Genomic DNA, 27378 nt, shown 5'->3' on the forward strand with positions numbered 1-27378 from the left:
GGGTTGCGCGGATATCATTTGCCACGCCGACTAATGCAGCGATAGTAGCAAAGGCTTGTTGGGTCGCAAAGACGATTAGCGGCACGTTCTATGTTGCAATCTGCACTACTCGTTTCAGCCTTGGTATGACCGGCGACCCAAAATTTCTACTCTTCATCGACTGAACCGACTAAACACTCGAGATGTACACCAAGATGGCTGTCATGCTCGCTATCGCCGCCCTTGTTCTCGCGCGTCCTCCTACTTCTTCGGATCCAGATTCGTCTCATCCAGCGGCTGGATTTACAATTATTAGGAACATTGACCTCCCTGCCGACCAGCTCTGATCTCTACGATAGTCTCTCGTGGCACATCTCTCCATATCAACGCTCTCAACCCGACTCATCTGACCGAGTGCGAGGTTCGCGATGATCTGGTGTGGTAAGTTCCGGTGGCCCAAGTCCGTACGAAAAGCCTAATTGGAGACAGTCATCTCGCCGATTCGAATCTCTACCGCAGATCGGGTGTTCAAGAACTCGACTATGCTGGCATGGCGATCCAGTGCAGACTGGGAGACCCCTCAGAGTGTGCTCTGCCTGGCTTCGGTCCCGGCGGCAATTGAAGCCTTGCCTGCGTGCATCGCTTAGCAACCACTCTTTTGTGTAAAGGCGATTTGATATGCATCAGAAGCTTCGTCTCCTCAGTGCTCCTGCTCGTAGCTCTGCTTCCGCAAGACTGTGTTGGACGCATGGCTCGCAAGAATCCGATCTTCGAAGCGAGGGAATCTGCTGTTGCTGTTCACGTGATCGCGGAGGTCGCCGCTCGCCAGGCCCATCTCACTATATCAACAGCCGTTCACATGGCACCTGCGCCTGGCAGACACCTCATCGACAGCTGTGCTACCTCTTCCATCTCTTGACGTAGCCCTCCTGCGTTGTCTAAACGGGCGACCGGCGTGCAGACGTCACCAAGGGGATGCGCATATCAGCGACGGCTGCTTTTAGGGTTGCGACACCAGGCTCCCTTATCGATGTAGCCATGCTAACGGCCCATCAAAGTCATGACGATCAGACCCGCTATCACGTTTCGCTCGACCGTGCTTTGCAAAACATGTCTCGAGCAGCGGATAAATAGCGACCATTCTCTTCTGTGCGGTCCATCGACAATCGAGATCAATATACAAGAGAAGATGACGTTTATCAGGCTCGCTACTGTGCTTGCCCTTGGTCTCGTGACCCTCGTCGCTGGCCAGAATCCGGGCCTTACGATCGGTATGCACGCAGACTGGTTGGGGCCATACGCTGACGGGGAAGCAGTCTCCGACGGCAAGTCTCTTTACCTCGATCCTTTCAACCCCGTGCATCTCACGCAATGTGAGATCCGCAACGACCTCGTTTGGTGAGTTGCCAGAATGCTTGACGGCGATATGCCTGACAGTTGCGTAGTCGTGAGAGCAAGAGCGATGACGCAACGATCCTCTTCCGCAAATCCGGCGGCAAGTACCTCGATATCACGGGCATGTACGTACATTGTGTCGTTCTCGACGGCTCGGAATGTGAGCTCCCTGGCGGCGGCATCGGCGCCAAATGAGCCTATCGAGCCCCTATGCTACACTGGCGCTTTGATATGCAATCAGCGTCTCTACAACCCTCTGTGATAGCGTCATTGTCCGTGAGTCTCGAAGTAGCGCGCAATCAACGCAGTCAGTCACTCACTCCGTCAGTCAGAGCGTCTGCACTGTTGAGCGCTGAGCAACACTCTGCGAAAATCCTGCACCGATCGCGCCGTGCTCGGACGCGCGGATCTCATCTCGCTTTCATGAAGCAAGCAACCGAAGCGAATAGTGCCCATGATGTCCAGCAAATACTTGCATCTTCCGCCATCGAAGCTCGGCCACCTACGTGACATTCGAAGCAGAAGCAGACACGCTATATACAATGTTCGCCTTCTATCTCTTCGCCACCCTCGTCGCATCACTTGTTGCCGCGCAAGATCCTACTGCCACCGCTCCCGGAATAGCCATGCAATCCGTCTCGCCATCTCAGCTACTCCAAGGTGTTGCGTGCGTGATCTGCCGCTTGCTTAGCGTGGACAGAGATTGACTTTGTGTGAAGTGATGTCGTCTCGCTTTTCCCTGCGCTCAATGCCGCCGGCACTGGTACGGCAGTACAGCAGGTCGTCACCGTCACTGCTACGCCGACGGCCGCATCCGCTCCCTTCGCCAACATTCTCGGTTCTTTCAAGCCGGGTTCGATTGGCCTTGGTGCGCTTGGGACAATCGTGCCCGCTTCATCAGCAGCGCCTTCCGTATTGACCGTAACTGCCGCTGCACCCACTGCTGCCGCTGCTCTGCCCTCGACACTCATGCAGTCTGCGCCTGTATCCGGCTCGGCCACACAGCCTGACACAGCAGCAGCAGCCCAGCCTGTTGCCGCTGAGCCTGCTGTTGCCACCACGCCTGTTGCTGCCGCTACACCTGCAGGAGCCGAACCTGTCGCGGCCGCTGCCTCGCCTGTTGCGTCGCTTGCTTAAATGGACCGGCCTTGAAGAAATGCATGCCGTGGCGTCTTAGTCATAGCCCCTTTCGCGATCGCTCGAAGGGTTTTGAGCTTTTGCAACGCCAAAGTATTGCATTCGAATGAACGAGCTTGCATTCTCCCATGTCCTGCAGCGCTATCAGCCAATTCCGTTATTGATGATGTCAGACCGACTTCTGCGACGCATGCCGTCCGCGCTGGATCTGCAAGTCGGCCAGATTGTCGCACAAGCTGATGGCGAGTTCTGGCGCAATCCTTGGCAGGCACGTCACAAGATCTTCCAGGTAGACGTCCCTGCAGAAAGCTCTGAGGCCAGTACCGAGAGCAACAAGAGCATTGATCGTTTCTGCTTCAGATGCATCAAGGTCACTCTTGCGCAGCGTCAGAGCGCGCTGAGCATGCTCATTGGCAATGTCGAATCGAGGCACAGGTTGCGAGACTGGCATGCCGGCTTGAGAACGACAAAGATCGCATTGACAATCGATCCCGAGTACGCGCAGACTCGCTTGCCGTTCGGCCAAGGGAAGATGTGGCATGTACGCTGTGGTGATCTCCTCTCCGATGTTAATCTCGCGCGTCGCTCGGAAGACCATGGAATCGCGTGCAAAGAAGTATAGACTGTTGCCTGTACAGTCGTTATTGATGTGACTCGCTAGATAGTAAAGCGCGGATGCGCCTTTTGCTGAAGGCTCGACAGTAGACCAGAAAGGCTTGAAAGTATTGTAGTGGCACACACGGTGCACTCTTTGTGCCCAGGCGCTCCAAGCCACATCCTCTAGCGAAGTATTATGTACCCTCTGAGACACATCGGAAGGCAAGCGCTCTGCGTCGGGACCTGCGAAGAGCCGCGCGACCTTGTGCCTGACGAGAATATTATTGTCCATAGCATGCAAGAGCATAGCGCGTAGCTCCATCTGAGCTGCTGATAAGAACTGGCGAGTCGTTACTTCCGCACCAAGAATGTCTGAAGTCATAAGACCATCGCACATGGCCAGAGGTCGCTCAACCATGATCAGATCGCCAGCTTGGTAGAATCGACGCGCTACGAGTCCTCTGCCTTTGTACTGGACGTCTTCGATCGAGACGCTCGTCACATAATCGCCTAGATGCACGCCAGCACGATGAGGAACATCGACATGGTCTTGCCAAGCGAATTGACCTGCTTGCTCGCGTTGCCTATGTCCGATTAGAGAGCACAACCTCCTGCTGCGTGTGCTCGTGAGGTCTCTCGCGAGCTGCTCTGCTTTGTCATAGTGACCAAGCTCATACGCAGCGATTGCGGCGAGCTCTGCCAGAGCTGCATGATCTCTAGTCGACTCGGCGAATCTTGCTTCCACGATTGATAATGCAGAGCAATACTGTCGATGTTGCAGCATTCTTTGCACTCGGTCTACTGTTGGCTCAGCAAGACTGCGAACAGGCCGTAGCTCCGCCGGACAGTCGAGACGTATGAAATAACCCAGCCCATGCCTCGTCTTGACCATCGGATCCACGACTGTGTACGAGCCTGGCTCGAGCAGGGACTGGATTCGAGGTGTATTGTACACCGCCAGGACGATTAAATCGCCTGCGTCGTCACGGGCGATGTAGGCGCAATACGAGCTCCGAATGCATTCTGAGCAGACAGTCAGATGGAGATGACCGCGAGTGCGTCGATTGCTCTGCAGATCCCTCAGAAGCAGCGTCTTGTCCACATTCGACTGGACAGGCTGCAAAGACAAAGGTGCGCCGACGTCTACAATTGCGGCATGAGGCGCGCGGCCTACGGACTGTCTGAGTGTCTGCAGCATAGCATACAGATTCACTCGAGCTCTTTGTGAAGCAGGTACAGATTGAGCCAAGTGCCGCCGACGGGCATCAAGCTGAGCTGCAAGCGGAATCGCGGAATCACTCTCGGCAGGCACGCGAGACGCCACGAGCGCATCTTGCCACCATTTGGAGCTGCGAGCGAGCTCTGAAGGCTCTGATGGGGTCATAGAAGCATTATTGGGCAGCAGGATTGGGTTCCGAGCAGCTGCGCCAGCTGTGCCGCCTCATCCACGAAAGACGCGCGCGAGGCAAGCGGTCGCCGGTCACGTGGAATGCGGCGGCTGGCCTGTCCTCTCTGATCCCCTCCTGAGTGGCTGAAAAACGATCCTGCCTCGCTCAGTCCCGCTGCTCCAGCCAGATATGCGATCTCGCAGGCCCGCAGTGACTGAAGACTCAATCTTCGAACATTATGTGGTAGAGTAGCAGCCGCTTTTCGAGGCAAAATCATCGCAAGTCAAAATGCATTGCCTGGGGCGAAGTCGCCCATCGAGAGCACCCGCTTCCAGGTCTAGATGGGAATATGCCCGTGACTTGGGCATTCCGAGTACGAGACTTTGGTGCAGATGATTTCTGCTCCTTCACGATCAAGGAATTTGCGGCCGTCGTTGTAGTAAAGAACACCTGCGCCTACACTAGGCAAAGCGCTAACTAGACGCTCAATTCTGGGGAGCCACTTGTGCCTATAGAGACTCACCAAGCAAGATCGTTACGAACGTCACAGTTCTTCAGTGCAATTGGGTTGGTAGCAGCCAGCTCGAGGAACTGTCGGTTGGCGACTGCCTGCCTATGTTAGCCGAGAAACGCAAGTAGCCATCAGTACGGACTGATATGGACCTTCGTCAGACCATCAGAGATCGCAGCAGCGCACGAGGCCAATACGACGGCGCATAGCGTGACAATCTTGAAGTGCTTCATTTCTTCACTGGAGCTCCAGGTCAATGCAGTTCAGCTGGCGATGGATGCAGATCCGGTATGAAGACATCAATTTGGGACACGGAACACAAACATGCGACTTGTCGCGTTCCGCGAGGCGGTGCTTGAGAGTCGCATGAGGCCTGACATGCACTGCTTGCGTTCGGAGGCTCGCAGTCCTCGTCGTCGCTCACCTACGTCTCGGCGTAGCTCAGCTCCCCTCCGTCTGATCCGACAGCGACAGTTCCCATGACACTGAAACTCCGACGGTGTACGTCGTTGCGCATTCGATATCGTCGCTCTTGACTCCTCCGAGTTGCTCGCGGCTTCCGCTGTCCTGGTGCAGATACATTTGTAAGAGATATGCAATACGCTGTCAAAGTTCCTCGCAATCGTCAGCGTCGCTGCTTTTAATGCATCTACGGTAGCCACCACTGAGGCTTTCGTTGTCCCGGATGTCATCTGTGTCACTCATGCTTTGCAACGTCACATCGATCTCATAGCCGCCAATAGATGAAGTAGGCCGTCAAGGAATCGCGGTGTCCGTGCCTGAAAATGTGCCTTCGCCTTGGACATCTGGGCAGCCGTACGCCACGATCGGATGGTGCGGTGCCTTGCCCGTGCAAGCGACGGTTACTCGCGGCCGAGACACAGCTTCATTACGGATGAGAAGACTAAGATGGGCGTGATAGTATCGAACGAGTCGCCTCCTCACACAGTCACGGACATCACGGGTGAAGCATTCGCATGCGCTCCCATTGGTCCCAAGGCCGATGCCTTCTGCAATCGTTAGGCTGTTGCTCAATTGAGGCTGCATCGATGTATACATCCGCTCTGGCATAGACCGAGTAGGGCTCATGAAGGCCCCTCATATCATCCAGAAAGTGACATGCATGCATCAAGTCAGAGGCCATCAATGCTCTTCACCGCTGCCGGGATTGCAGACTTTGTTGTACTCGGCAAGCGTGATGACGACGCAATCGACGGCTTTGCCAGACGGGTCTTCAACAACCTTGGTGGGAATGGTCTGATCGATCAGGACGCCAATCTTCTCTGGATGGTCGGTCAGGAGACTGCGCACGGCGTGTGAGCTTTGGCTCGTTCGTGAGCCCGGGGCCTAGCTTACCAGCTCACACTGTCATGGGTCTGACAAGGCGTGTAGGGAAAGGCGCCGAAGGGTGCTTGGATGGCAATGATTTGGCCAGACGTGCCATCTGAGGGTATTCTGAGCAACGCACACCAGGCACGAACCGCACGTACAGATGACATCGGAGACTGGCACGGTAGCCGCGCGAGCGACGACGGCGAAGACGACGAGTAGGACGGAGGCGAAGACGAGCATTCTTTGCGATCAGGATTTGAGGCTAGGAGGAGTTCAGATGAGCAGTCCTGCCGCCATCGCGTGCAACGTAACGACCGAGCAGCATGCGTGTGAACGAGTCGCTTCGTTGCTGCAAAGGGGCACGACAAGTTTGAGGATGTACAAGCAGCTTCTGAGACAATCTGACGATCGATTGCTGTTCTGCCTGGGGCGCACAGGCATTAAGGCTAGAGATGAGGACGATGATGTCACGAGGTGGCCAACACGACGCGCGTAGATGTCACTTCAGCCAAAGCTCACGCACTCCCCTATACATCAGATGGCGGCTGGCCCGAGCACGACAGAGTACCCAGTCAAGCTCAGCGATGAGTACGATACACTGCAGCCAGCGACAGCCAGCAGCAGAGGCATGACCGCCTTGCAAGCACGAGAATTCGACATGGCTGGCCCTCCATCCAATCTGAAAGGCACGCGCTTGAGGCTTCATCCGTCTGCGAGGAGCTCACAGGGCTCGTTGACATAGAGCAAGTGAGGTCCTCTCACAACGGTCAGACTGGCGCGGATGCCGCCACGACAGAGACAGGCGCGACTCATGACAAGCATATGGGAGAAGGCGTCGCCGGTGCTGCTGGTGCTGGCGCAGTCGGAGCAGGCACGGCTGTAGCTGCCGAAGAGACCGTCCAGAGCAGAGACTCAGTCGACAAGAACGAATTGCCGCCTACTGCATCGAGCGCGCCTGAAACCGCAGCCGTCGCCGCTGACACACCAGCAGCGCCTCGTACGGAATGGATACTCAAGGTCTGGCAGAAGGGCAGCCATTCGAGTGGGCAGGACGTGGTCATGTCTGAGAATGGCAGCACGGTGCTCTATACAATCACGACACCGCGAACGGGCAACGGGTTTAGCTTGATAAAGGGCGACTCGACGAGGGACAGCGGTGCTAGCGAGCTCTGTACGGTCACGACACTCGCCAATAAGGATGCCGAGATCGCATTCCCGACGGGCTGGAAGACCGAGCTGGCCAAGTCTGGCCTATACGAACGCAAGCACGTCTTCCAAGGCTTCGATGGACAGGAGTTCGCATGGGCGGGCGGCAGCACTGTCGGACTCGATCTGAAATGTGTACAGCAAACATCAAACATCACTGTGGCAACCTACAAGCGAGGCATCTACACTTCAGAGAAAGAAGCCACGCTGACCATCAACATCGCGCTCGAGTCTCAACTCGACTTGTTCGTCGCGACTGCGATCGCTCAGGAGCGCTACGAGGAAGCGCTTCACAGCTAGACTAGATCATGTCATTGTACAATTTATTGCATCTCACTCGTGTCGCCAAGCCAAGCCGGCCAATATCACCAGCAACGCGCTCGCGTCCTTCCAGATTTTGAGCTTCTGCCCCACGCCAGGAGATGCATCTGCTCCCCAGAGAGGAGCAAAAGCTGTTGCTGACCCAAGCAAGCCCTTTCTCGATCATGCTGTGCATCTGCTGAACTCCGAACAGGTCGGCTTTCTTGCCCAGCGCCGTCTGGCCCGGGGCGTTCGACTGAACCTGTCAGAGGCGACGGCACTGATAGGCGCAGTCTTGCAAGAGCTCATCCGAGATGGCGAGCACACCGTCGCTCAGCTCATGTCGAAAGGTGCTCTGCTCTGCTCATTCACTCCGAGCCAGGCTCACGTCTCGGTGCAGGCAAGCAGATCCTCGGCCGACGACATGTTCAGCCCGCCGTGCCGCAGCTCTTGCACGAGATCCAAGTAGAGGGCACTTTCCCCGACGGCGTCTTCCTCGTCACTGTCCACGAACCCATCTCTTCGCTCGACGGCGATCTGTCCACTGCTCTCTATGGCTCTTTCTTGCCTTTGCCCAAGCCAGAAGCGTTCAAGTTCGACGAGAGCGCGGACGCTCTTGTGCCCTTACCCGGAGAAGTAGTCGTAGCACGTAAGCATGGACCCATCAAGATCAACGAGGGTCGCCAAAGGATCAAGCTCAAAGTCACCAACATGGGAGATCGTCCCATCCAGGTTGGCTCACGTCAGTCCTGCCTGTTCCTAGCTATTTACATAGTACTAACCGGCTCTGCCAGACTATCACTTTTGCGAGGTCAATAAGGAGCTCTCTTTCGATCGAGCGCAGAGCTTCTTCAGACGACTCGACATTGCAGCCGGTACGGCAGTCCGTTTTGAGCCTGGCGATAGCAAAACTATCACTCTCGTGCCCATCGCTGGCCATCGCCGAATTCGAGGCGGCTCGAACCTCGCCTCTCGTCTTGCCTTTGATGCCTCCTCCGCAGATCGCAAGACCTGCCTCGATGCTCTTGTCCAGAAAGGTTTCCGCCATGTGAGCGAGCCAACAGCCGACACGTTCAGCACGTCAACAGAGATCAGTCGGGCCATGTATGCCGCCATGTTCGGTCCCACAACGGGAGATCGCATTCGTCTCGCAGACTCAAATCTCTGGATCCAAGTCGAGAGCGATCTCACTCACTACGGTGACGAATGCAAGTTCGGAGGTGGCAAAAGCTTGCGAGATGGGATGGGTCAAGCTACGGGTCGAACAGATGCAGAGACGCTCGACAGCGTCATCACGAATGCGCTCATTGTTGATCATTCTGGCATATTCAAGGCAGATGTCGGCATCAAGAAAGGTCTCATTGCTGGTATTGGCAAGGCAGGCAATCCCGATGTTATGCATGGCGTTACGGACGGCATGATCGTAGGCAGCAACACCGAGGTCATTGCAGGCGAGAAGCTCATCCTTACAGCCGGCGCTATCGATTGTCATGTCCATTTCATCGCGCTCGATCTGTGGACAGAAGCCATAGCCTCGGGAATCACCACACTCATTGGCGGCGGCACAGGTGGACCATCTGCCGGAACGAACGCGACGACTTGCACACCAGGCAAGACACATATGCAGCACATGCTTGCAGCCACTGATGGCATCCCAATGAATTTTGGCTTCACCGGCAAGGGCAATGACAGCGGCTTACCCGGGTTAGAAGACAGTATCAGAGCAGGTGCTGCGGGTTTGAAGCTGCACGAAGACTGGGGGTCAACGCCTGCTGCTATTGACGCTTGTCTGACCGTTTGTGACAAGTACGACGTCCAGTGCAATATTCACACGGACACACTCAACGAAAGTGGCTATGTCGAAGACACTCTCGCAGCTATCGGCGGTCGCACGATACACACATACCATTCCGAAGGCGCGGGCGGAGGTCATGCGCCCGACATCATCGTTGTGTGTGGTCATCCCAATGTCTTGCCGTCGTCCACGAACCCAACACGACCCTATGCACGCAACACGCTCGACGAGCATCTTGACATGCTCATGGTCTGCCACCATCTTGACAAGTCAATCCCAGAAGATATCGCATTTGCAGAATCCCGCATTAGAGCAGAGACTGTCGCCGCCGAAGACGTCTTGCATGATGAAGGAGCAATCTCGATTATCAGTTCCGATTCCATGGCAATGGGCCGCATTGGCGAGGTCATCTCTCGCACTTGGCGAACGGCAGCAAAGATGAAAGATCACCGGGGTGCGCTATCGAGCGATACGACCGAGAATGACAACGAGCGGGTCAAGCGCTACGTCTCGAAGTATACGATCAATCCGTACGCCCCGTACATTCATTATGACTTAGCTGATCACCCAACAGAGCCATCGTACACGGCATTTCGCACGTTGTCGGAGACGTAGCTGTAGGCAAACTTGCGGATCTCGTTCTATGGTCACCTGCTAGCTTCGGCACTCGACCCGAAATGGTCATCAAAGGCGGCGTCATCGCCTGGGCCAACGTGAGCACTTCTGCGGCCAGCAAAGATGCACGTGCTGACGCGAGCGTAGGTGGGCGATTCGAACGCTTCTATACCGACAGTACAGCCAGTCAAATCGCGACCTATGTTCGGTGCGCAGCCCTCGGCAGCAGCCCTCAATTCTCTCGTCTTCGTCTCGGCCATCAGCATAATGGAGGGCACCATCGCGCAGTACGGTCTGAGAAAGCGAGCGGAAGCGGTGAAGAAGTGTCGCGCTATCTCGAAACGAGATCTCAAGCACAATGCAGCGCTGCCGAAGATCACTGTCGATCCAGAAACCTATCGCGTCGAAGCAGACGGCGTTCACATGATCGTCAGTGCCGCAGAGACGCTCCCACTGACTCAAGGCTACTCTATCTTCTGAGGCACAGGGCAACGTGAACATGACAATAGTGTATGTACAAACAACAATGGATGAGATCTAGTGCTCTTTGCTGCGCTGCCGGATCGGGATGTATGCCTCGTCAAGGAAGAGATCAGAGTGCTCGCCGCTATAGCCCCATTCGAAGAGTCGTGATAGCGCCCCAATCAAGGCATCTTCGAGCGCCAGTCCGGCCGAGGGCAGACAGGGTTGCAGGCAATTCCTTGCTTGTGGCTTCCGCATCGCACTGGTACCGGACGATTGTGTTTGATCGACCAGGTATGAACGCTGAAGTGTTGAGCCACCGACGAGGCCTGATCGCCAGATGCTCATTGGCGTCTCTGTATCAAGGAAAACGATACCGAGAGCGGGCAAGATCTCCGTACGCAGGATTTGATTCTGCAAGACTGTCTGCACATTGTAGAAGAGTGCATGTCGGTTCAAGACAGGCGTTGTGTCGTCCGGCAGCTGCTCTGGCGCTAGGGCAGGGAAGAAGAGCGTCTTGAGCGAAGGCGCAAGATCGAAAGGCGGAGGCCCGTCTCCTGGCGATTTCCACCATCGCTGCCAATCGAACGGATCTGCAAGCTCGGCTGGCGTCTCGACTGATTCCGAAGGGTCTGAACAACCGGGCTGCATTCGCCAACCGCCTCGATAGATGACAAGCTGATCGGACGGTACAGACTTGAGCGTGTGCAGGCTACGCAGGATGTCAGGCAGCCAGACATCCATCGTGATATTGACCGCAGCTTTGATGATCTGCAAAACTTTCGCCTCGCCTGCCACATCGTCATCATCGATCAGAGCGGCCAGATGACGCTGGTGGCCTGTTTCTTCAGGCACAGGCAAAGGACTCTTGGACATGATGACGAGATCCGACCGCCTTGCGTCTGCGAGAGTGTACAGGTTGACTTCGCGGATGCCAGTCGCGGGATTGACATAGTGCGCATCGTGTCCTTTGTATGTAACACCGCCATGCAAGAGCATAGAATCGCTGCGTCTGTAGCGCAGCATGGCGCCTTCCTGAGTTGTGAGATCGGGCGCGATGGGCAAGGGGGCTCCGTGAGCGCTCGTGTCATCCTCCGGTATGAGTGCTCGACGGGCACGCTCGAAAATGGAATCGTCACGCTTGCTCAAGTGCGTCTGCTGTGTCAAGATGGGCGGCGGCAGCAGTTCAGGCCCGACATGGTCTTCGTGTCCCCAAGCGTCAGATTCGCGGGCATCTGCTTTGAGGACGACAGGATCGAGATTGCCTCTGCAAATCATATGCTCTTTGCAGTAGGTATCGCCGTAGCATGTCGCAGGCTTCTCGGTCGTCCAATCGAGCAGGAGATCATGGGTCAGGTATCCCGTCGGACTGTCGCCGATGATCATGATATACTTGTTCTGCAGATACCGGCAAAAGTCTTTGCGGGAGAGATGCAAGGAGGTCGCGTTGACGTGATGGGGTATCTTGTCCTTGCAGCTCGCATGCGCTCGCCACCGCCATTTGAGCGATTCACGCACAGACCAGCTGTCGGCTTCGCTGTTGACGTTGGCAGGGCCATCCGAAGTCAGAGGGACCCTATGAGGCGATTTGTAGTACGTCTTGTCGCATGATGCATACAGTGCGTTCTGCTTGTGGACGGTATAGCCGTTGCCGTCAAGCTCGACACGGCTGAGTTGACCCGTAGGATCGTAGACCCAGCTGCCTTCGGAAGTCATACAGTCCAGATAGGTCTGCAAGTCGATAGCCTCTTCCGCATCGCTGACGCCGGTACCGGGTATCCCGATGATATCGCTGAGCAGATCCTCCTCAAAGAGCGCATGGAACAATCGACGCGACTCCTCGGCCATGTACTCGAGCGATTCGATCCATGTCGTGCGAAGCGGGCTGTCGATTGGCAGATCGTCGAGCGAGGGCATGCTACCTCGCACGACGATGACAGCCGGCCTGTTAGCGTGCCGGTAAACGTCTTGCACGTCTGGCTGAGGGCTCTTTATCACGCGTGCCTTTGGCTCGCTCGCGTCGATGAAGACAGACCGGTTGGCTTTGACGTGCTCGAGGTAGGTCGAGGACCAGTGGTGAGCTGCGACATCGAGCAGACGAGACTTTGCAAGCTCTCTGTCCTCTGCCCAGGCAATCAGACTGAACAGCAAGGTCACAAAGCCGAGCATGGCACACAGCGCCGCCCGGGCAGGAGAGCATAACCTCCTCCGCTTCGGCGTCGCTGCAAGGAGCCCGTTGGCGAGCGAGATACGCCTAGCCATGCCGCGCCAGGGCCACGAACGCGCGCGTGGCCGACAGGGCTAGTGCTAGTGAGCAGCTCGACACGTCGCGCGAAATTGGAAGAGCAAAATCGAGAATTCTCTGGCGTTGCAGATCGTCGCTGGGCTTTGAGAGCGCTTGGCAGTTCCCCTTGTCAGCGTGTGGGGAGATGCATTGCCACTCTCACAAGCGGGAGAGGAGGAGCAGTGCATAGACGTGGACATCCTCCCACTCTGCTCAGCCATCCCCGGCAGGATCCAAACCGGTCAAGACGATTGATTGACTCGCGCCATAGGTCCGAGCACTGGAGACGAGACTTGCTCGAGACAGAGCCCGCCAGTGAGATCAGCACAGGGGAGTGGTACACAGCAACAGAAGCAGCACTTGTATTCCGCTTGCTCTTCAACCGCCGCCAGCCTCGACACGCAGCAAATCTGCGTCAGCAAAGGCTGACATGCAAGATGCCAATTATGGCGGCATGCCACCCGACACGCAAGCCTACGGCGGAGAGGGCGATCTGGCAGAGGCTCATCACGCACTCTTCAGGATCGGACCAGAAGTCAATGCTGTCCATCTAGCCTACACGCTCATCGCAGGTAAGCCGACACGCGGCACTCGCGGTCACTCTAAGATTGAAGGGCTCATCCAAGCGAACAACAGTCTTCATCGTCGTCTTTGGCACATTCTCTGCTTTTATCAAGGAGAGACTCTTCATCGGTGAAGCCATCATCTCCACCGCATTCGGCATTGCGTTCTCCCAGCACGCTGCCAAGCTCTTTGAGCCCAACGAGTGGGGCGCAGGCAACAAACGATTTGACGATCTCATCCTCGAAGTCACCCGAGTCGTCATTGCTCTTTCTGTCTTTGCAGTCGGCGTCGAGCTGCCAAAGTCATACGTGCTACGACACTGGCGTTCATTGGCATTCCTGCTGGGTCCAGTCATGTTGTTCGGCTGGCTCATCTCTGGTGGACTCGTCACAGCTCTCATACCCGGCTTTGGCTTCCTGCATTCTCTCGTCATCGCCGCCTGCGTCACGCCGACTGATCCCATTCTTGCTGCCTCTGTCGTCGGCAAAGGCAAATTCGCCCAAGAACACGTTCCTTCACACATTCGCCACGTACTGCAGGCCGAGTCGGGTACGTTCGAGCTCGTCTTCGTTTCGAAGCGTGACTCATTGTCTTCCCGATCGACAGGTTGCAACGATGGCGCTGCTTTCCCCTTTCTCTATCTCGCCATGTTCCTGCTACTGCGCGAGGAGTCCTCTGTCGGTCATTCGATTGGCGAGTGGATACTCACCGTCGTGCTCTATCAGATCGTCTTGGGCGTCGTCATGGGCGCCGCCATCGGCATCATCGCCCGCAAGCTCATGAAATTCTCAAAGCGACGCAATCTCATCGACAGAGAATCCATGGTCGCCATGTATGTCGCCCTCGCTCTCCTCTCGACAGGTGTCACCGTGCTGGCAGGCTCAGACGATCTTCTCTCTGCTTTCGCATGTGGTACCGCTTTCGCATGGGACGATTGGTTCTCCGAGTCAATTGAAGACTCCAATTTCTCAAACATCATCGATCTGCTCGTCAATTGCGCCACCTTCATCTTCATTGGCGCTACGGTACCATTTCAAGCCTACAGCGATCCCAACCTCAATCTCAATCCCTGGCGGTTGTCCGTCTTGTCGATCTTGATCCTGCTACTGCGACGCATTCCAGCCGTCATGTGCCTTTCACCCTGGATCCCAGATATGAAGACAAGACGAGAGTCTCTCTTCTGTGCGCATTTCGGTCCCATGGGTGTAGGCGCAATCTTCATCTCGACGCTCGCCGTCAGTCGATTGCCAACGCCGGGTCAGCCCCCGTACAACGAGATGGATAGGCTGGCACTCTCTATTCAACCGATTACCTATTTCCTCGTCATGTCGTCTATCATCGTTCACGGTCTAACGATTCCCTTCTTCAACCTGGGCAAGCGCGTGCATTCGATCTCACGGACATGGACAGGTGCCTCGGCATCTGGCGAGCCAAGCTGGCTCAGTCGCATGCGTCGGGTGGGCGACGGCAAGGACATTCCCTCGCCTTCGCCTTCTGACGAAAAGCACGATCGTGATCTCGACAAGGCCGAAGAAGGCAAAGCGGAAGCGGAAGACTTTGGCGTGGATATGGGCGATGTAGATATGAAGGACTTTGCAGCGACGGATGATACGCCAGACTTCCCTCATAGCAATACCACGGGATCGGACGATACTAACGTCGGCAGCAGCGCCGGTCCAAGTAAGGACGACGGCAAGAGGGCAGCCAATGATCCAGAGGAAGAGGTTAAGAAGGAGAAATGCTACCATGACAAAGGGGGCGAGCAGCGGTGGGAGGAAGGGCACTATATCGTCATCGAACGTGCTGGAGGCGAGGATGTCATTGTCATCGACAAGGACAAGCTCGAGAGCGATCCAGACAAATACAAGGAAGACGACGCCAGGCTACAGAAGCTACCGAGCCATACGGTCCGAGAAGAAGAGCACAAGCTGCGCAAGATCATCTCTCACGAAGGTGAACGGCTCGAAGCAGCTGCTCAAAATGCTGCGCGTAAATATTTAGGTATCGGCGCCGGCAAGCGAAGACGGTCGAGCGCTGCCAGCACAAAACCACCCATGTCAACTCTTGACCAAACGACCTCGACGACCTCACAGACCATTCCTGAAGTCGTCCAGGGATCTTCCAGCGATCACGAGCCTGCACCCACAGTGGCGTCAAGTCCTCAGCAATCTGAAGCACCCAAGTCAGGCTCGCCCAATCGTGAGGAAGGCACTGCAAGGCCTTGGCTTGCGCGCGGTCTCAGTATGGCCCGAGATACGAAGCCCAAGGAGAGCAAGGATCCGGCTGAGATCCAAGCCAAACTTGACCGTGATGCCGCATGTCGGAAAGAGCGCAAGGACTGCACAGGCGCAGAGCGGTCTTGGGTGCAAGGTCGTCATGTGCGTCTGCCTGTCCTCGGACAAACTCTTGCTGATCAGAAGCATTGTACAGTTGGTCATCGAGCGTAATAAAGGCGAAGATGTCGAGGTGGTCGATCTAGATGCGCCAGGCGTACGCCGCGGACGCGCTTTCGGCAGCGCTGCGGTTGCAAGATCGGGCAGTCAGCCCGCTAGCAATCGCGAGCTCACAGCCGAGGATCAGCTGGCGGCCGATGTCATCGAGCGTCGACGTACCGAGCGTGAAGAATCAGCGGAACGCGAAGACGCTGCCACATCGATGATGCCGAATATTTTACGGCCCACTCTAGCTACTGCTCAATCTTTGCGGCAGATGATACAGCGTCGTCGGTCAAATACGACGAGTGGCATGAGCGAGCGTGGTCGTCCTCAGGCGCTCGAGACCGTCTCCCAATCAAGGCCTCCCTCACCTTCTCGGGGCACAATACGGTTTGCAGAGAATGTCAAAGCGCCAACACGACCTCCATCACCTTCTGCTGCTCCACGAGGGCAGCAAAAGTATTTTCCCCGTCACTGAGACATCTGTTGCTATGTTTGTACAACAAGACACTACCATGCAAATTTGCTAGACTTTCAATACGATGCTGCGTTGATACCCACGCCCCAGATCTCAAGGCTGACGATCTCAAATTTGGCCTCTGGAAGCCCGCTCGGTCCTCTCTTTACGCCTGACTCGCACAGAACTTCATTGTTGAAGGTCGCGCAAGTCGTCGTGAAGCCTTTCTCGAGCGCGGCATCGAGCCAGAGTCCGTAGTGACCACCTCTGACAAGTATTATTCAGCATACTGTGGTGACTGTTCGAGATGATGCATACCCTGTCCCGACACTGATAAAGTTGACATCGCTCTGTATGATGTAGTCATCGTGGCCTGTGTACTTGTACGTGCGTAAACCGCTGCCTATCCTAAAGTCATTCGGATCGAACGATGTCCTCCTCCAGAGAAAGCTACAGTTCCCAATGTGTTCAGCTCTGGGAACCGATGAACAAGAAGCTCGCGGACCTCTCGCCATTGCCGTAATAATTATCAGACTTTCGAAAGGCTTCGTTGACGTAGGCGCCAAAGACGGAACCCTCGCTATCGCGAACGACGAGCACGCAGCCGGACTCGCTACCTCGTAGTCCTCGTTGCGTTCGCTCGTAGAGCGTGGTCAGTGAGACGCCATGCTGATCGAGCGAATAGAGCAGTGACCATTCCGTTGCCAGCTTCAGCCTCGGTGGCAGGGAGATCCGTATCTGCTCGGATCTGTGAGCATGCGCGATAAGGAGACGACATGACGTACCCGTTCGGCAGTGTCATCATCGAGAACTTGTCGAGTGCCAGCTTTGATGCCGGTCAGCCTGACAGGCCTGGGCGGGGTGTCCTTGGCAAGGTCAAAACCATGCCTGTGCGAGTGGGCATAGCCGTTCTGGCTGTAGAAGCCCGGTGCGCCATCCGGGGGTAATCTCATCGATGGCGCATCTGGATCGGGTAAGAGTGCAGCGGTGCCGTGGGCGATGATGTCTGTGCCATTGGACCTGAGCGAGGACCAAGTGTCCCGCAAGGTCGAGTAGGCCGCATCGGCTGCAGGAGCCAGTTCCGAGTACGTCGGTAGTCTGACCGAGCCGCTCAATCTCCTCCATGTCTGATCATAGCTCTGGTAGGCATCTGAACCGTTCTGCGGCGGGCTCATCGGGTTCGGTGAATTTGGGCGCGAGCTGCCTGGCGTGTCAGGCAACAGCTGGAGCGTTGCTCGAGTGTTGATGCCATTGCGGCTAGCGTCAGCAGTAGCAGGAGTATATTTGCTAGCAGCTCTGTGATTGTCGCCATTGCTTGAGCTAGCAACGGCACGCCGTGCTGACTGTCGAGATGGCGGTTGAGATGGGACGGGCGACTTCTCAGGTGAAGCAGGAGCAGAACTGAACGAGCCAAACTCATCGTCGTCTTCCTCGGCTCCAGCAGTTCCTGCTCCCGGCAGCGGTCTATGGTTCGCGTTGGGAGCTGCAAGCGAGGCTGACGTTGAAGCATTGTGCTGCTGACGGGCACCCAGCCTGCTCGCTGGCCTGCTCGTCTGCGGCGTCGCTATCCGCTGGTCGCACACCAGGGGGTCAAACTCTGACAGGACGTCAAAGTCCATGGCTGTCCAGCCACTTCAGACGACGATGCGACGATCTCGTGCCGGGTGCTGTCAGCTGTGGCAACTGCCAACACGCCAACGACGCGACTCAAGATCCAAAAGGTTCACGCATAGGCAAACAGCTCGGCCTCGTAAGGATGGATGCATGAGACTGAAGTGACTAGCCGATCGTCATGACAATCTTGCCCGTGTTCTTCGCTTGCTCCATCTCCTGCGTGGCCTCAACGATCTGCGACCAATCATATGTTTTGTGTATGATCAGGTCGAGTCCCTCGCCCAGCAGTTTGGGCATGGCCTTCTCTTTGAACTGATGCAGCAGATCGGCCTGATACTCTGGCGTCCGAGATCTCAACGTTGTGCCTGTGGGCGGATGAGCGCGTCTGAAGATCTCTCGCGAGCACCTCACCTTCTATCCTCAAGCGCTTGAAGAGGATCTGGGCCATATCGATACCTTCTCTTGTCTTCATGCCCGATAGCAGGCCAATGAGGACCATCCGGCCGTCTCTTGCCAGACTGGCAATGTTCTTCTCCCAATAGTCAGGACCGACGAAATCGAGCACGACATCGACGCCTTTGCCGTCTGTGAGCTTCTTGACCTCCTCGGCAAAGTCTTGCGTCTTGTAATTGATCGCATCTGTCACCCCTAGCTTTTCTTTGAGGAACTTACACTTCGCCTTCGATCCAGCGGTCGTGATGATGTGTTTCGCACCAAAGACGCGTGCCAGCTGGTTCGCCGAGGTGCCGACACCGCTTGCGCCTGCGTTGCGCACTCTTTAGCTTACACGACCGTCTGGACTGGTAGCTTTTCGCACCCGCATGAATGAGAACGTTGTCGCCTTCCTTCATCTGACCGACGAGGAAGAGGCATTGATAGGCCGTGAGCCAGTTTTCGGGAATAGCAGCCGCTTGCGCATGAGACAGATGCTCTGGCTTGGTGACGACCATACCCGCGTCAACCGCAATGTACTCTGCATAGGCGCCACCGAATGCCAGCCCGAAAACCTGGGATCCTGTTTTGAGATCTGACGAGGCTGCATCCTCGACGGTTCCAGAGAATTCGACGCCGAGGATGGTAGAGGCGCCCGGCGGAAGTGGCTTATTCGTGCCATGAGCCTCGTGTGGTAGGCTGTGCTTGTGAAGGACTCACATATTTGCCCATGCGCTGCAAGATGTCCATCCTGTTCAACCCAAATGCTCTGACCTGTGGCGTCATCCTGCCCTCAGCCTCCTGTATGAATCGCTACAGCCTACTGAACGAGCCTTGACGAGTACTTCGTGTGGCTTGAGCTTCGGCCTGTCAATGTTGTCGGCCACGTAGAGATCAGAGGCGAGGTTGGAGGCTCCTCCCTTGACCTGAACGGCTCTCATGCTCATCTGGCGCCAGTGGAGCGCGGTGTTGTGTCGCTGATGGTGGTCTATCCTCGGCGTTATAAAGTGCGGAATGAGGTTGTGCAGCCGGCGTTGTGCTCTTAGCATGGACAGAGTCGGAGCAAAGTCCGAGCGAACAGGCGGGGCATCTGCTCGTTGTCGTGACCGAACACGTCAATCATTATTCAAACATGCATCGAAGCTAAGCCAGCTCCAAGACAGCACGATGCCTGTCCCTCGACGTGACGTTGCGGTAGGCGAATTGCGCATTCTTGGAAGCGTGCGCATCGAGGAAAGCTTTGAGCGTGATCATACAGATTGCGCGTCCTCTGCCGTGCGAGAGGGAAAAGCTGCCAGAGGTCACGAACCCCACGAGCTTGGCATCCTGTTCTCACGCGTCAGCATCTGACATCTATGGTCCCGAACAATATGCTTACCTGACCGTCACCGACAAAGACACTGGCGCGGTCTTTGGGGACGCCACGGCCGGAAGGGATCAGCCGCGCTTGACAGACGCCAGTAGCAAGCAGCTTGCGATTCTTGAGCACTTCGTCGAATCGCTTGGCGCTGTCTGCCTTATCTGTCGGTTTGCCATCCAGGGCTTCGACCAGCTTGAGCGCAATCGAGCGAGGTGCGAGCCAAGGCGTTGCGTTCCCAACGGCAAGCAGAGCTGGCCAATCGGGCTTGAAGGGCATCGTCACACCGAGTCTATCGTACTCTGCCCGCTTTCCTCTGGGCGTCCGAGCATGCTTGAGCTGGATAGTCTCTGCTCGCCTCGCCATCTCCTGCTCCCCCGCAGCGGTACCTAGCCAGTCGTGAGGAAATGCAGGTAAGCCAGATTCGAAATGCTGCATCGTCACTTCGCGTTGACCGATCGGACGAGGTTGACAGAATACAAGCGACTGCAGCAGAGGACGGGCAAAGGCGGATGGCGCGATGACAGTCAGTCCAAAAGCCGGTGTGCTAGATCCTTCTCCGAGGCTTCGCTGCAGCACGAGAACAGGCAGTCGATCATCTGTCTCCTGCGCATCCAAAGAAGAGCCAGGCATGTTCATCTGTGCAGACATTCAGCACGCTTACCAGTGTAGTGCGCTACCGCATACCTTCGATCGCCGGCGATCGAGCTCTGCTTTCGAATAGCGAGGCTTGCTCAAGCTATTGACGGTTTCGAGATCCCAGAAAGAAGGCAACGATGCTGCCTCGGGGTCGACTGAGCTTCTTGGCTGGCACGAAGCGCTGTCAGCCGGCTTCTTGGGCGGAAAGCTGTCCGACACATTAGCACCTTCAAACGGTAAGCGGTACGTAGCTGGCTTGCCTTAGCCGCGGATCGACGATGCGTAATCCCAAGATCGATGCCGAGGGTATTTGCGATGGCATTGAGGCCATCAAGCCTTGCCAGCCCTTTCAGACCGGTCAAATTAGCCAGGATTTTGGCAAGCAGACGACACGCACAGCTTTCTGACCTGGAAAAGCGTTCTTGACGGGCGAGATGCTGCGTGCCAATGTTGCACAAGCTTGCGCCCCGAACAGATCAAAGGAAGCTACGTTGATCTTGTCGACCGTCAATGAAGTATGGCCCTTGGCGGGTGAAACCAGAGCGATCGCTTGTCGGATGGCTTTCGAAGCGTCTTTGATGATAGACGGGTGCAGTCTTAGCATGACCTGACGCGCTGTAGGCGTATCGCGGGTGTGCGCAGACCAGAAGCCGAGTACCGGTCCTATAATTCCGCTAAGGTCTCGCTCTGGCCAGTAGATGGTATTCTCGAAATGTCTTGCGCCAGCCATGAAGCGTAGAGCAGTCGGCGAGGGTTTGAGGATGGGCATGAGAAGATTGAGCACTCTTCCGAGCTCTTCCTGTGAACCTTGCAGGCTGACATGAGTGAAATACGAGCTGTCGTGGACCGTGCAGCCCTGATCGGAGAATGTCGCACGATACGCCGCTCGGAAGCATTTCTCGGTCGGTTTCTCGGCCTGATGGACCGTCAATGAGCGCATATTGACGTCGAGGCTATGTACGCACTAGCTTGTATCCCCATCGCTCGACCATCTTCATGCGCTTTGCATGCCAGACGTGGGTCTCTAGCCATTTGCCGTTCTCTGCCGCGGTCTGTCAGCGGCAGCGAATGACAGAGATGCCTGACTGACTTTGACGCTTGGCTAGCATATCCGAGCGACTGATGAAGACGAGCTTGCGTCGCTTCTGGAAAGGAAAGCCGCGTAGCTTGCGAATCGTGTGAGACTTTGACTTGTCCTTGACGATCTGACGGCGCAATCTGTCAGTGGTGAACATTGCCAACCTGTGACGGTGAGACGGGCCTCTGATCTGGCTTTGGCTCGCAGCCGGGCAGGCAATCGTCTGGCATTGTGAGATGCAGCTCGTCTCCTGAGATGACGTGGCAATGACTGGAAGGCTCGCTGCACGACTGCATTTCTATCGTGTCGAGGGGTGCATCAGTCTAAGAACACGTCAAGAGCGCTCGAGCCGACTTTGAAGTTCGCATTGCATTCTCCCAGGAGCCAATCTCGAACGCCCTTGACTGTGTTCACTCATCAGCGGTGTCGTCAGTCGTCGAAGCAAACCAACCTGAAGAAAGCGCTCGACATCGATGCTTGTAGGCAGAGCGGCTTCTGCTCGTCCTCATCAGACTGAAGGGTTGACCGCTGGAAAGCAAGGAAAAGTGCCTGAGGATTTAGAGACATTGTTGTCCAATGCTCCTTGGCGCGAGGGTTGCTGCACTTGTATCTTCCTTGCGTTCTGCAGAAAGGCTCGCTTGGCATCTCTGCCCGAGCCTCCGAAAGGGTTTGGACGTTTGGTCATTGGCTTTGCGTCATCTCTGTGTCCGTCGAGTAGTCGCGTCATCTGTTGCTGATTGCTGAGAGGAGCGCGAGCGCGGTGTCGGCACATGCGCAATGTCGGCTACTTCACGAGCTGGTCCATCTACGACGTCGGCCCTCCTCCTCTGTCAGCTACTCATCCGAGCTGAAACCAGATTGCGGGTCTGATAGCGAAAATATCTACCGAGTCAGATACCAGCCAATGTCCTGACGCATGTGCTCTATGCATTCGCCAACATCCGACCAGACTCGGGTCAGGTCTACTTGACCGATGCATGGGCAGATGAGCAGATCCACCACGACGGTGAGCCATGGGATGACTACGGCAGGCCGCTCCTCTACGGTAACTTCAAGTCAGTCACGCCCATCTCGGCTTTGCCATATCTCATGACCGAGCAGAGCGCTTCTGAAGCTCAAACAAGAGCATCGTCATCTCAAAGTGCTCCTCTCCATCGGCGGCTGGACCCATTCGTCCAACTTTGCGCAGGCTGCAGCAACCCAGGCAGGACGCGACACGTTTGCTACTAGCTCGGTCAAGCTGCTCGAAGAGTATGCGCTAGATGGGCTAGACGTCGATTGGGAATTCCCAAAGAACGATGGGGAAGCGCAGGACTATGTCGACTTGCTCCGGACCTGTCGTCTTGCGCTAGATGCCCATGCACGTCGCAAGGGCGAATCCGTACCTTATGAGCTCACTGTAGCCGCTGTGAGTCCTCCTCGACCTTTCAAAGCTGCAATACTGAAGTCTCAATAGCCTTGTGGTGCTGCACAGTCGCAACAGCTTCGCATTCGCCAGATGGATCAATATCTCTCCTTCTGGAACTTGATGAGCTATGACTACTCGGGCCCATGGGGCGACAAGGCAGATCACCAGGCCAATGTCCTTGCGACATCCACCAACAACGGCATATGTACAGATCGCGCGGTCCAGTACTATCTCTCGCAAGCCGTCCGACCAGATAAGCTGGTCATCGGCATCCCTCTCTATGGCCGAAGCTTCCTCAACTGTAAGGGGCCCGGCCATAGCTACAGCGGTCAAGGCCAAGGAAGCTGGGAGATCGGCACGTATGACTACAAAGCTTTGGTGAGGAGAGCTCTGTCCGCGAGCTTTGCCGCCGCTGAGGATGTAAGACCGGCAGCCATTGCAAGGTCAGCAAGTGCACCACGATGATCGCTGCATTGCAAGCTATGCACACGGCAACGGCCACTTCATGCAGGTCTCTCGAGTCCGACCAGACTACCGCTGACATCATGACCATAGCACATTCGACACGGTTGATGTTGCGCATCGCAAGGCAGACTGGATCAACAAGCGAGGACTCGGCGGCGCTATGTACTGGGAGCTCAGTGGCGATCGACCGGCCAACGATCCTGCAGCCATCGTGCCCCGTATCGCAAGCGTCTTGCACCATCAAGGCGGTGGACTAGACACTAGCCAGAACCACCTTTCGTATCCTGACTCTCGGTTCGACAATGTTCGAAACCGATAAGAGCTGTTGTTGTCACTCCATCGTATCGTCCAGCAACTCATGCGCAAGGGCATCTTGTGCTTCTTGTGCTCGTCGTTCTTCGATGGTGAGGAATCGACCGCCAGGCCCTCGAGCTCTACGCATGGCATGCTTGTGTCGAGACTCGTACATGTACTTTTGCTGTGCCCGGCCGGACGAGTCAGCTCCAGCATGATCACCGATCTGACCACATACGTTTCGTTCTTGCGCTACTCTGCCAAGTGCTTGCAGTCGCTGACGGGTTTCTCTTCGCTTGACGATGCGATTGAATTGCTTGGCGTTGACGAGGCGAGGCTGAGGTGCCTCGGCTGCTGTGCTGACCGTCTGCTGCTGCTGCGCCGGCTGCTGCTCAGCTGAACGCAGATACTCATCGGCAGGCTGCGCTGACGAGGCGGGCTCATGGCCATAGTCTGCATTGGCCAAGAACTGACTCTGCAAGGTCTCCGAGTCGAAAGGTGCGTTCAATGCGACGGAGGGCGGCAAGAGGTGCTCCTCTTCGGCGAATGGAAACGTGCCTGATCCATCGAGCGATGCCTGGTCCTGCATTGCAGACTCGTAGGCCGACAGACTGTTCGAGCGACTGATTCGTTGTAAAGTCGCTCTAGGGTTCGTGTACGTATTGGCCGAACCAGTCTCTTGGCCGTCGTTGGTCCGAGGCTGCAGAGAGAGAGAGAGAGAGAGAGACATGAACAGACGCTTGTCAGCAGAGAGGGTTCCGCCTACCTGTGCAGACTTGGGCTTTCGCTTGACCATGCCACTCAGCTAAGGTGACACGACGCGTCTACTATCGATATGCTCTCAGCGGCGTCCTCAGAGACTGGTCATACGCGCAATTGACTTGTGGTGTACAATGATACAATGACAGTGTACAGGTGATCACGCTCGCTTCGTCAGCCTGGGACGTTCCGATCAGACCGCGAACTTTTGCGCATGCTGACAAGAGCGCTTACCAGTTCATGGTGATGTCGATGTTGTTCTGATTTTGACATGAGATCGAGTAGCAGCTCACCTCTCTATTGGCGATCTTTGCTAGCTCCCTGTCGCGTCACGGAGGGATGTGAGCAAGAGCAGATGGATCGTCGCGAGACTGACAGCCGGTCAATGAGATCTGCCACTTTCAATGCGCTGGGCAAGTCGTTCTTATTGCCCAGTACGAGCACTGGGATCGAAGCAAGCTGTGGCCGCTCCAGCAACGTCAGAAGCTCTTCCTTGGCCGAGTCTAGCTTTTCATGATCCGCTGAATCTATGATGAAGCTGCCGTTCGCGCCGCCGAGTCAGCAGCTCAGTGCTGTTCCTCAAAGGACGACTGACAGTATCGCGTTGACGCCTCGGCAGTATCGTTCCCACATACTGCGAAACCGCGGCTGCCTGGACAAGCAGTGGTGCTGATGAGCAACTCGAAGCGAGCACTGCAGCTAGCGCTTGCCCGCCAATGTCCCATAACCTCATCGTGACCTTGCCTTTCGTCACTGTGTATCGCAAGAATACCCACTGAGCTTTCCTACACGTCTGTACTGGGGCGCAAACCTTTCTTGACGTTGAATCCCTGTGCAAGCGTTAAGCCCTCGGTGAGGACTGAGCGAACAAGCCGCTCACGACAGTAGGTACCACAGACTCTGAGAATTGGCCGTTCTGCGGAAGTCGTGTCAGCTGAAGGCCGGAAGAGTCACTGCTCGGCGCGGACAGATAGTGCATTGACCAAGCTTGTCTGCCAAGTCAAACGATCATGGTCAGCTATCAAAAGCTGTGAGACTGCCTCGCTCGCCTTGCCAGAGTTCTGGAGCCCAACAATCGTCATCTCTCTGCCGGAACATAGCGGTGAGAAGAGTTCCGATTGTCAAGGGACAGCGCTGACAGTTCTTTGGAGAATAGCAACCCTCGAAGCCAATCGAGCACCATCTGTGCACTGTGTCATCAGCAGCGACTGTGGCCGTAGATCCGCCGATGTACCTTGAAAACGGACGACATTCTCGCAGTCGGCTCTTGACAAGGAGTGTCTCCAAAGCGAAGTGCAATGCGGAGGATGATTTACAACAGCGCGTCATCGCGTCATGCAGCGAGTCCGTGTCGTCACTCCTTCGACCAATATCGCGAAGCTCTCTCGAGCTGGGCAACGTGGAATACTTCCTGCTGGGCTACAGACAAGTCTCCGGTGACGCCCTTCTGAGGATCCCAAGCTTTTCCCTCTAGCGCCCATCGCCACTCGAGATACTTTTTGAGCTCTGCTGTGCATGATCAGTCACTGTCAAGCGATCTCTGATCTGCGCACCCTTGTCGAGCGGCAAAACGCTTCTCCAGCTTGGCTCTGATGAGTTGGCGTTCTCGATGAAGATGCGGTACGAGTCGAGTGCGTATCGTCCAACGCCAGGCTGCGACGGTATCAGCTTGCCCTCCACTGAACCTTCTGACGCTTACATAGTGACTGATCATCGTTGGCACATACGCTCGATCAGACTTGTTACACGACAAGATGCCTTCCGTCGGCGGCTCGTCCACATAAGTCTGAGAAAACCTGATGAGCATACGTGCTCGTCGATTGTAGAGCCCGATCGGGTAGATGACTTGCGTGAGCTCCTGCAGGTCTGCCGCTGCAAGTGCATGCGCAGTTGGCCATCGCTCGAGTATCTGCAACATCGTGAGCTCTTGCATGCTGACACACATGCTTGACAAACTTGATACAGCACAGGTACTGCTGCTCGTCCGGAAGTCTGATTGAGCAGGCAAGTAGCAATGAGCATCTTCCAAATATCGGGCGCCATCCTCTCTTGTATCAGACCGAATTTGGCTTCATCGGTCCTGAGCTTGCTAGGTGTAAAGTGGCCAACAAAGGGTGACAGCGGCAATGCCGTGTTTGCAAGCTTCCTCCGCTTGTTAGCTTTCGGCGTTGTGGGCTCATTGCGCTGACCGAGCGCTATCGAAGGTTCATTTGATGTTGCCGCCTGCAAGCGAGTACTACGTCGTCTAGGCGCAGATGCTTCACTCATCGATCCTCGGTCGAGGCGCGTCAAAAAAGTCGCCGGGTCCGTTTCGCAAAATCCTCCCAAAAAGCGCTCTGCATCCAATCGGCCGAGAAGAGGTCACCTAGAGTCTGCGCAAAAAGACGGATTCTCAAGAAGAGATGTCAAAGAGTCGATAATGGCTCTGTGAAGATGCGCGGCACGAGACAAATAGTAAAAGGCGATTTGTCTATTTTTTGTCGACTTCTCCAGCCATGGCAGGAGGATCGACGAATGTAATATATATACTGGTCACCTAGCCTCTGCTCCGATGACCTTCTCATAGCGCTGATCCTCGCTGGGAGCCTCAATGACAGTCATGAGCAGATCATTCCATGCGTGTCGATGGCAGCCATCCTGTCTGAAGCATGCAAGTCAGATCGCGACAGCGCTCCCTCGCGATCTCCCTCATTTCGCACGAATCTCTACGTCTTTTGAGTCAATGATGCATAACCAGATAGCAGATATATGTGTTCTGAAAAGCAGAATGAGCGTGCTACAACCCGATGGCTTCGCACTTGCAAGACTACCATGATGTATATTTGCCGCAATGCATCTGACATTGACACTCTCGGTCTGGCTTTGAGAGTTCGAC

At 55.8% G+C, this 27378-nt stretch overlaps 14 protein-coding genes across 14 annotated transcripts; 5 read left to right on the forward strand and 9 right to left on the reverse strand.

Annotated features, from left to right (window-relative positions):
• Positions 1-182: 182 nt before the first annotated feature.
• On the forward strand, positions 183-2511 carry L969DRAFT_47202 (uncharacterized protein; the record flags this gene model as incomplete). The annotated part of the gene is made up of 7 exons (XM_014713398.1): positions 183-234; positions 339-420; positions 469-564; positions 1114-1377; positions 1425-1534; positions 1840-2041; positions 2094-2511. The coding sequence occupies 7 exons, from the start codon at positions 183-185 to the stop codon at positions 2509-2511; spliced, it is 1224 nt and encodes a 407-aa protein (XP_014568884.1).
• A 36-nt stretch (positions 2512-2547) lies between these two features.
• L969DRAFT_47600 (uncharacterized protein) lies at positions 2548-5240 on the reverse strand (the record flags this gene model as incomplete). The annotated part of the gene is made up of 5 exons (XM_014713399.1): positions 2548-2644; positions 2691-4479; positions 4857-4969; positions 5020-5109; positions 5194-5240. 5 exons carry the CDS (start codon positions 5238-5240, stop codon positions 2548-2550), a joined length of 2136 nt encoding a protein of 711 aa, XP_014568885.1.
• Positions 5241-6038: 798 nt separating this feature from the next.
• On the reverse strand, positions 6039-6811 carry L969DRAFT_86944 (uncharacterized protein). Its single transcript, XM_014713400.1, has 2 exons — positions 6364-6811; positions 6039-6310 (listed from the first exon to the last, which is right to left on the reverse strand). Exons 1-2 carry the CDS (start codon positions 6504-6506, stop codon positions 6151-6153), a joined length of 303 nt encoding a protein of 100 aa, XP_014568886.1. The 5' UTR covers positions 6507-6811; the 3' UTR covers positions 6039-6150.
• A 34-nt stretch (positions 6812-6845) lies between these two features.
• On the forward strand, positions 6846-7906 carry L969DRAFT_86945 (uncharacterized protein). The gene is made up of 2 exons (XM_014713401.1): positions 6846-7025; positions 7082-7906. The coding sequence occupies exons 1-2, from the start codon at positions 6878-6880 to the stop codon at positions 7843-7845; spliced, it is 912 nt and encodes a 303-aa protein (XP_014568887.1). The 5' UTR covers positions 6846-6877; the 3' UTR covers positions 7846-7906.
• A 61-nt stretch (positions 7907-7967) lies between these two features.
• L969DRAFT_94119 (uncharacterized protein) lies at positions 7968-10735 on the forward strand (the record flags this gene model as incomplete). Its single annotated transcript, XM_014713402.1, has 6 exons — positions 7968-8012; positions 8060-8195; positions 8246-8587; positions 8640-10170; positions 10215-10353; positions 10403-10735. The coding sequence occupies 6 exons, from the start codon at positions 7968-7970 to the stop codon at positions 10733-10735; spliced, it is 2526 nt and encodes an 841-aa protein (XP_014568888.1).
• Positions 10736-10792: 57 nt separating this feature from the next.
• Positions 10793-12979, reverse strand: L969DRAFT_16971 (uncharacterized protein; the record flags this gene model as incomplete). The annotated part of the gene is made up of 1 exon (XM_014712891.1): positions 10793-12979. One exon carries the CDS (start codon positions 12977-12979, stop codon positions 10793-10795), a length of 2187 nt encoding a protein of 728 aa, XP_014568377.1.
• A 452-nt stretch (positions 12980-13431) lies between these two features.
• On the forward strand, positions 13432-16478 carry L969DRAFT_16972 (uncharacterized protein; the record flags this gene model as incomplete). The annotated part of the gene is made up of 4 exons (XM_014712892.1): positions 13432-13573; positions 13638-14114; positions 14172-15943; positions 15996-16478. 4 exons carry the CDS (start codon positions 13432-13434, stop codon positions 16476-16478), a joined length of 2874 nt encoding a protein of 957 aa, XP_014568378.1.
• Positions 16479-16534: 56 nt separating this feature from the next.
• On the reverse strand, positions 16535-18076 carry L969DRAFT_94122 (uncharacterized protein; the record flags this gene model as incomplete). The annotated part of the gene is made up of 4 exons (XM_014713403.1): positions 16535-16724; positions 16776-16907; positions 16963-17195; positions 17243-18076. The coding sequence occupies 4 exons, from the start codon at positions 18074-18076 to the stop codon at positions 16535-16537; spliced, it is 1389 nt and encodes a 462-aa protein (XP_014568889.1).
• Positions 18077-18236: 160 nt separating this feature from the next.
• On the reverse strand, positions 18237-19552 carry L969DRAFT_94123 (uncharacterized protein; the record flags this gene model as incomplete). Its single annotated transcript, XM_014713404.1, has 5 exons — positions 18237-18436; positions 18483-18833; positions 18889-19171; positions 19224-19277; positions 19337-19552. 5 exons carry the CDS (start codon positions 19550-19552, stop codon positions 18237-18239), a joined length of 1104 nt encoding a protein of 367 aa, XP_014568890.1.
• Positions 19553-19646: 94 nt separating this feature from the next.
• L969DRAFT_94124 (uncharacterized protein) lies at positions 19647-22262 on the reverse strand (the record flags this gene model as incomplete). The annotated part of the gene is made up of 11 exons (XM_014713405.1): positions 19647-19829; positions 19882-20499; positions 20548-20707; positions 20760-20845; positions 20897-21415; positions 21465-21541; positions 21590-21704; positions 21761-21875; positions 21932-21981; positions 22029-22072; positions 22127-22262. The coding sequence occupies 11 exons, from the start codon at positions 22260-22262 to the stop codon at positions 19647-19649; spliced, it is 2103 nt and encodes a 700-aa protein (XP_014568891.1).
• A 63-nt stretch (positions 22263-22325) lies between these two features.
• Positions 22326-23928, forward strand: L969DRAFT_86951 (glycoside hydrolase family 18 protein). Its single transcript, XM_014713406.1, has 5 exons — positions 22326-22389; positions 22451-22632; positions 22679-22985; positions 23034-23492; positions 23541-23928. Exons 1-4 carry the CDS (start codon positions 22348-22350, stop codon positions 23448-23450), a joined length of 948 nt encoding a protein of 315 aa, XP_014568892.1. The 5' UTR covers positions 22326-22347; the 3' UTR covers positions 23451-23492; positions 23541-23928.
• On the reverse strand, positions 23782-24540 carry L969DRAFT_16977 (uncharacterized protein; the record flags this gene model as incomplete). Its single annotated transcript, XM_014712893.1, has 3 exons — positions 23782-23928; positions 23983-24444; positions 24511-24540. 3 exons carry the CDS (start codon positions 24538-24540, stop codon positions 23782-23784), a joined length of 639 nt encoding a protein of 212 aa, XP_014568379.1.
• Positions 24541-24663: 123 nt separating this feature from the next.
• On the reverse strand, positions 24664-25789 carry L969DRAFT_103006 (uncharacterized protein; the record flags this gene model as incomplete). Its single annotated transcript, XM_014713407.1, has 11 exons — positions 25738-25789; positions 25643-25686; positions 25553-25589; positions 25472-25495; positions 25384-25419; positions 25315-25333; positions 25214-25256; positions 25099-25155; positions 24880-25041; positions 24738-24824; positions 24664-24682 (listed from the first exon to the last, which is right to left on the reverse strand). Exons 1-11 carry the CDS (start codon positions 25753-25755, stop codon positions 24664-24666), a joined length of 546 nt encoding a protein of 181 aa, XP_014568893.1. The 5' UTR covers positions 25756-25789.
• Positions 25766-26991, reverse strand: L969DRAFT_23520 (uncharacterized protein). Its single transcript, XM_014712914.1, has 4 exons — positions 26460-26991; positions 26203-26412; positions 26057-26156; positions 25766-26009 (listed from the first exon to the last, which is right to left on the reverse strand). Exons 1-4 carry the CDS (start codon positions 26769-26771, stop codon positions 25858-25860), a joined length of 774 nt encoding a protein of 257 aa, XP_014568400.1. The 5' UTR covers positions 26772-26991; the 3' UTR covers positions 25766-25857.
• Positions 26992-27378: the final 387 nt, after the last annotated feature.

The sequence above is a fragment of the Mixia osmundae genome (genome assembly GCF_000708205.1).
Source record: "Mixia osmundae IAM 14324 unplaced genomic scaffold scaffold_4, whole genome shotgun sequence".
NCBI classification, from domain to species: domain Eukaryota; kingdom Fungi; phylum Basidiomycota; class Mixiomycetes; order Mixiales; family Mixiaceae; genus Mixia; species Mixia osmundae.

Bases quoted from the DNA above. Each gene is read 5' to 3' on its own strand.
- L969DRAFT_86944 (XM_014713400.1), bottom strand. From the start codon at position 6,506: ATGTCATCTGTACGTGCGGTTCGTGCCTGGTGTGCGTTGCTCAGAATA. The intron at 6,311-6,363 runs GTAAGCTAGGCC...CGCCGTGCGCAG, and splicing joins ACCCATGACAGTGTGAGCTG to TCTCCTGACCGACCATCCAG.
- L969DRAFT_86945 (XM_014713401.1), top strand. From the start codon at position 6,878: ATGGCGGCTGGCCCGAGCACGACAGAGTACCCAGTCAAGCTCAGCGAT. The intron at 7,026-7,081 runs GCACGCGCTTGA...TCGTTGACATAG, and splicing joins CCCTCCATCCAATCTGAAAG to AGCAAGTGAGGTCCTCTCAC.
- L969DRAFT_86951 (XM_014713406.1), top strand. From the start codon at position 22,348: ATGCGCAATGTCGGCTACTTCACGAGCTGGTCCATCTACGAC. The intron at 22,390-22,450 runs GTCGGCCCTCCT...CGGGTCTGATAG, and splicing joins CGAGCTGGTCCATCTACGAC to CGAAAATATCTACCGAGTCA. The intron at 22,633-22,678 runs GTCAGTCACGCC...ATGACCGAGCAG, and splicing joins CTCCTCTACGGTAACTTCAA to AGCGCTTCTGAAGCTCAAAC.
- L969DRAFT_23520 (XM_014712914.1), bottom strand. From the start codon at position 26,771: ATGAGTGAAGCATCTGCGCCTAGACGACGTAGTACTCGCTTGCAGGCG. The intron at 26,157-26,202 runs GTAAGCGTCAGA...ATACCGTCGCAG, and splicing joins CAACGATGATCAGTCACTAT to CCTGGCGTTGGACGATACGC. The intron at 26,010-26,056 runs GTGCGCAGATCA...CATGCACAGCAG, and splicing joins CGTTTTGCCGCTCGACAAGG to AGCTCAAAAAGTATCTCGAG.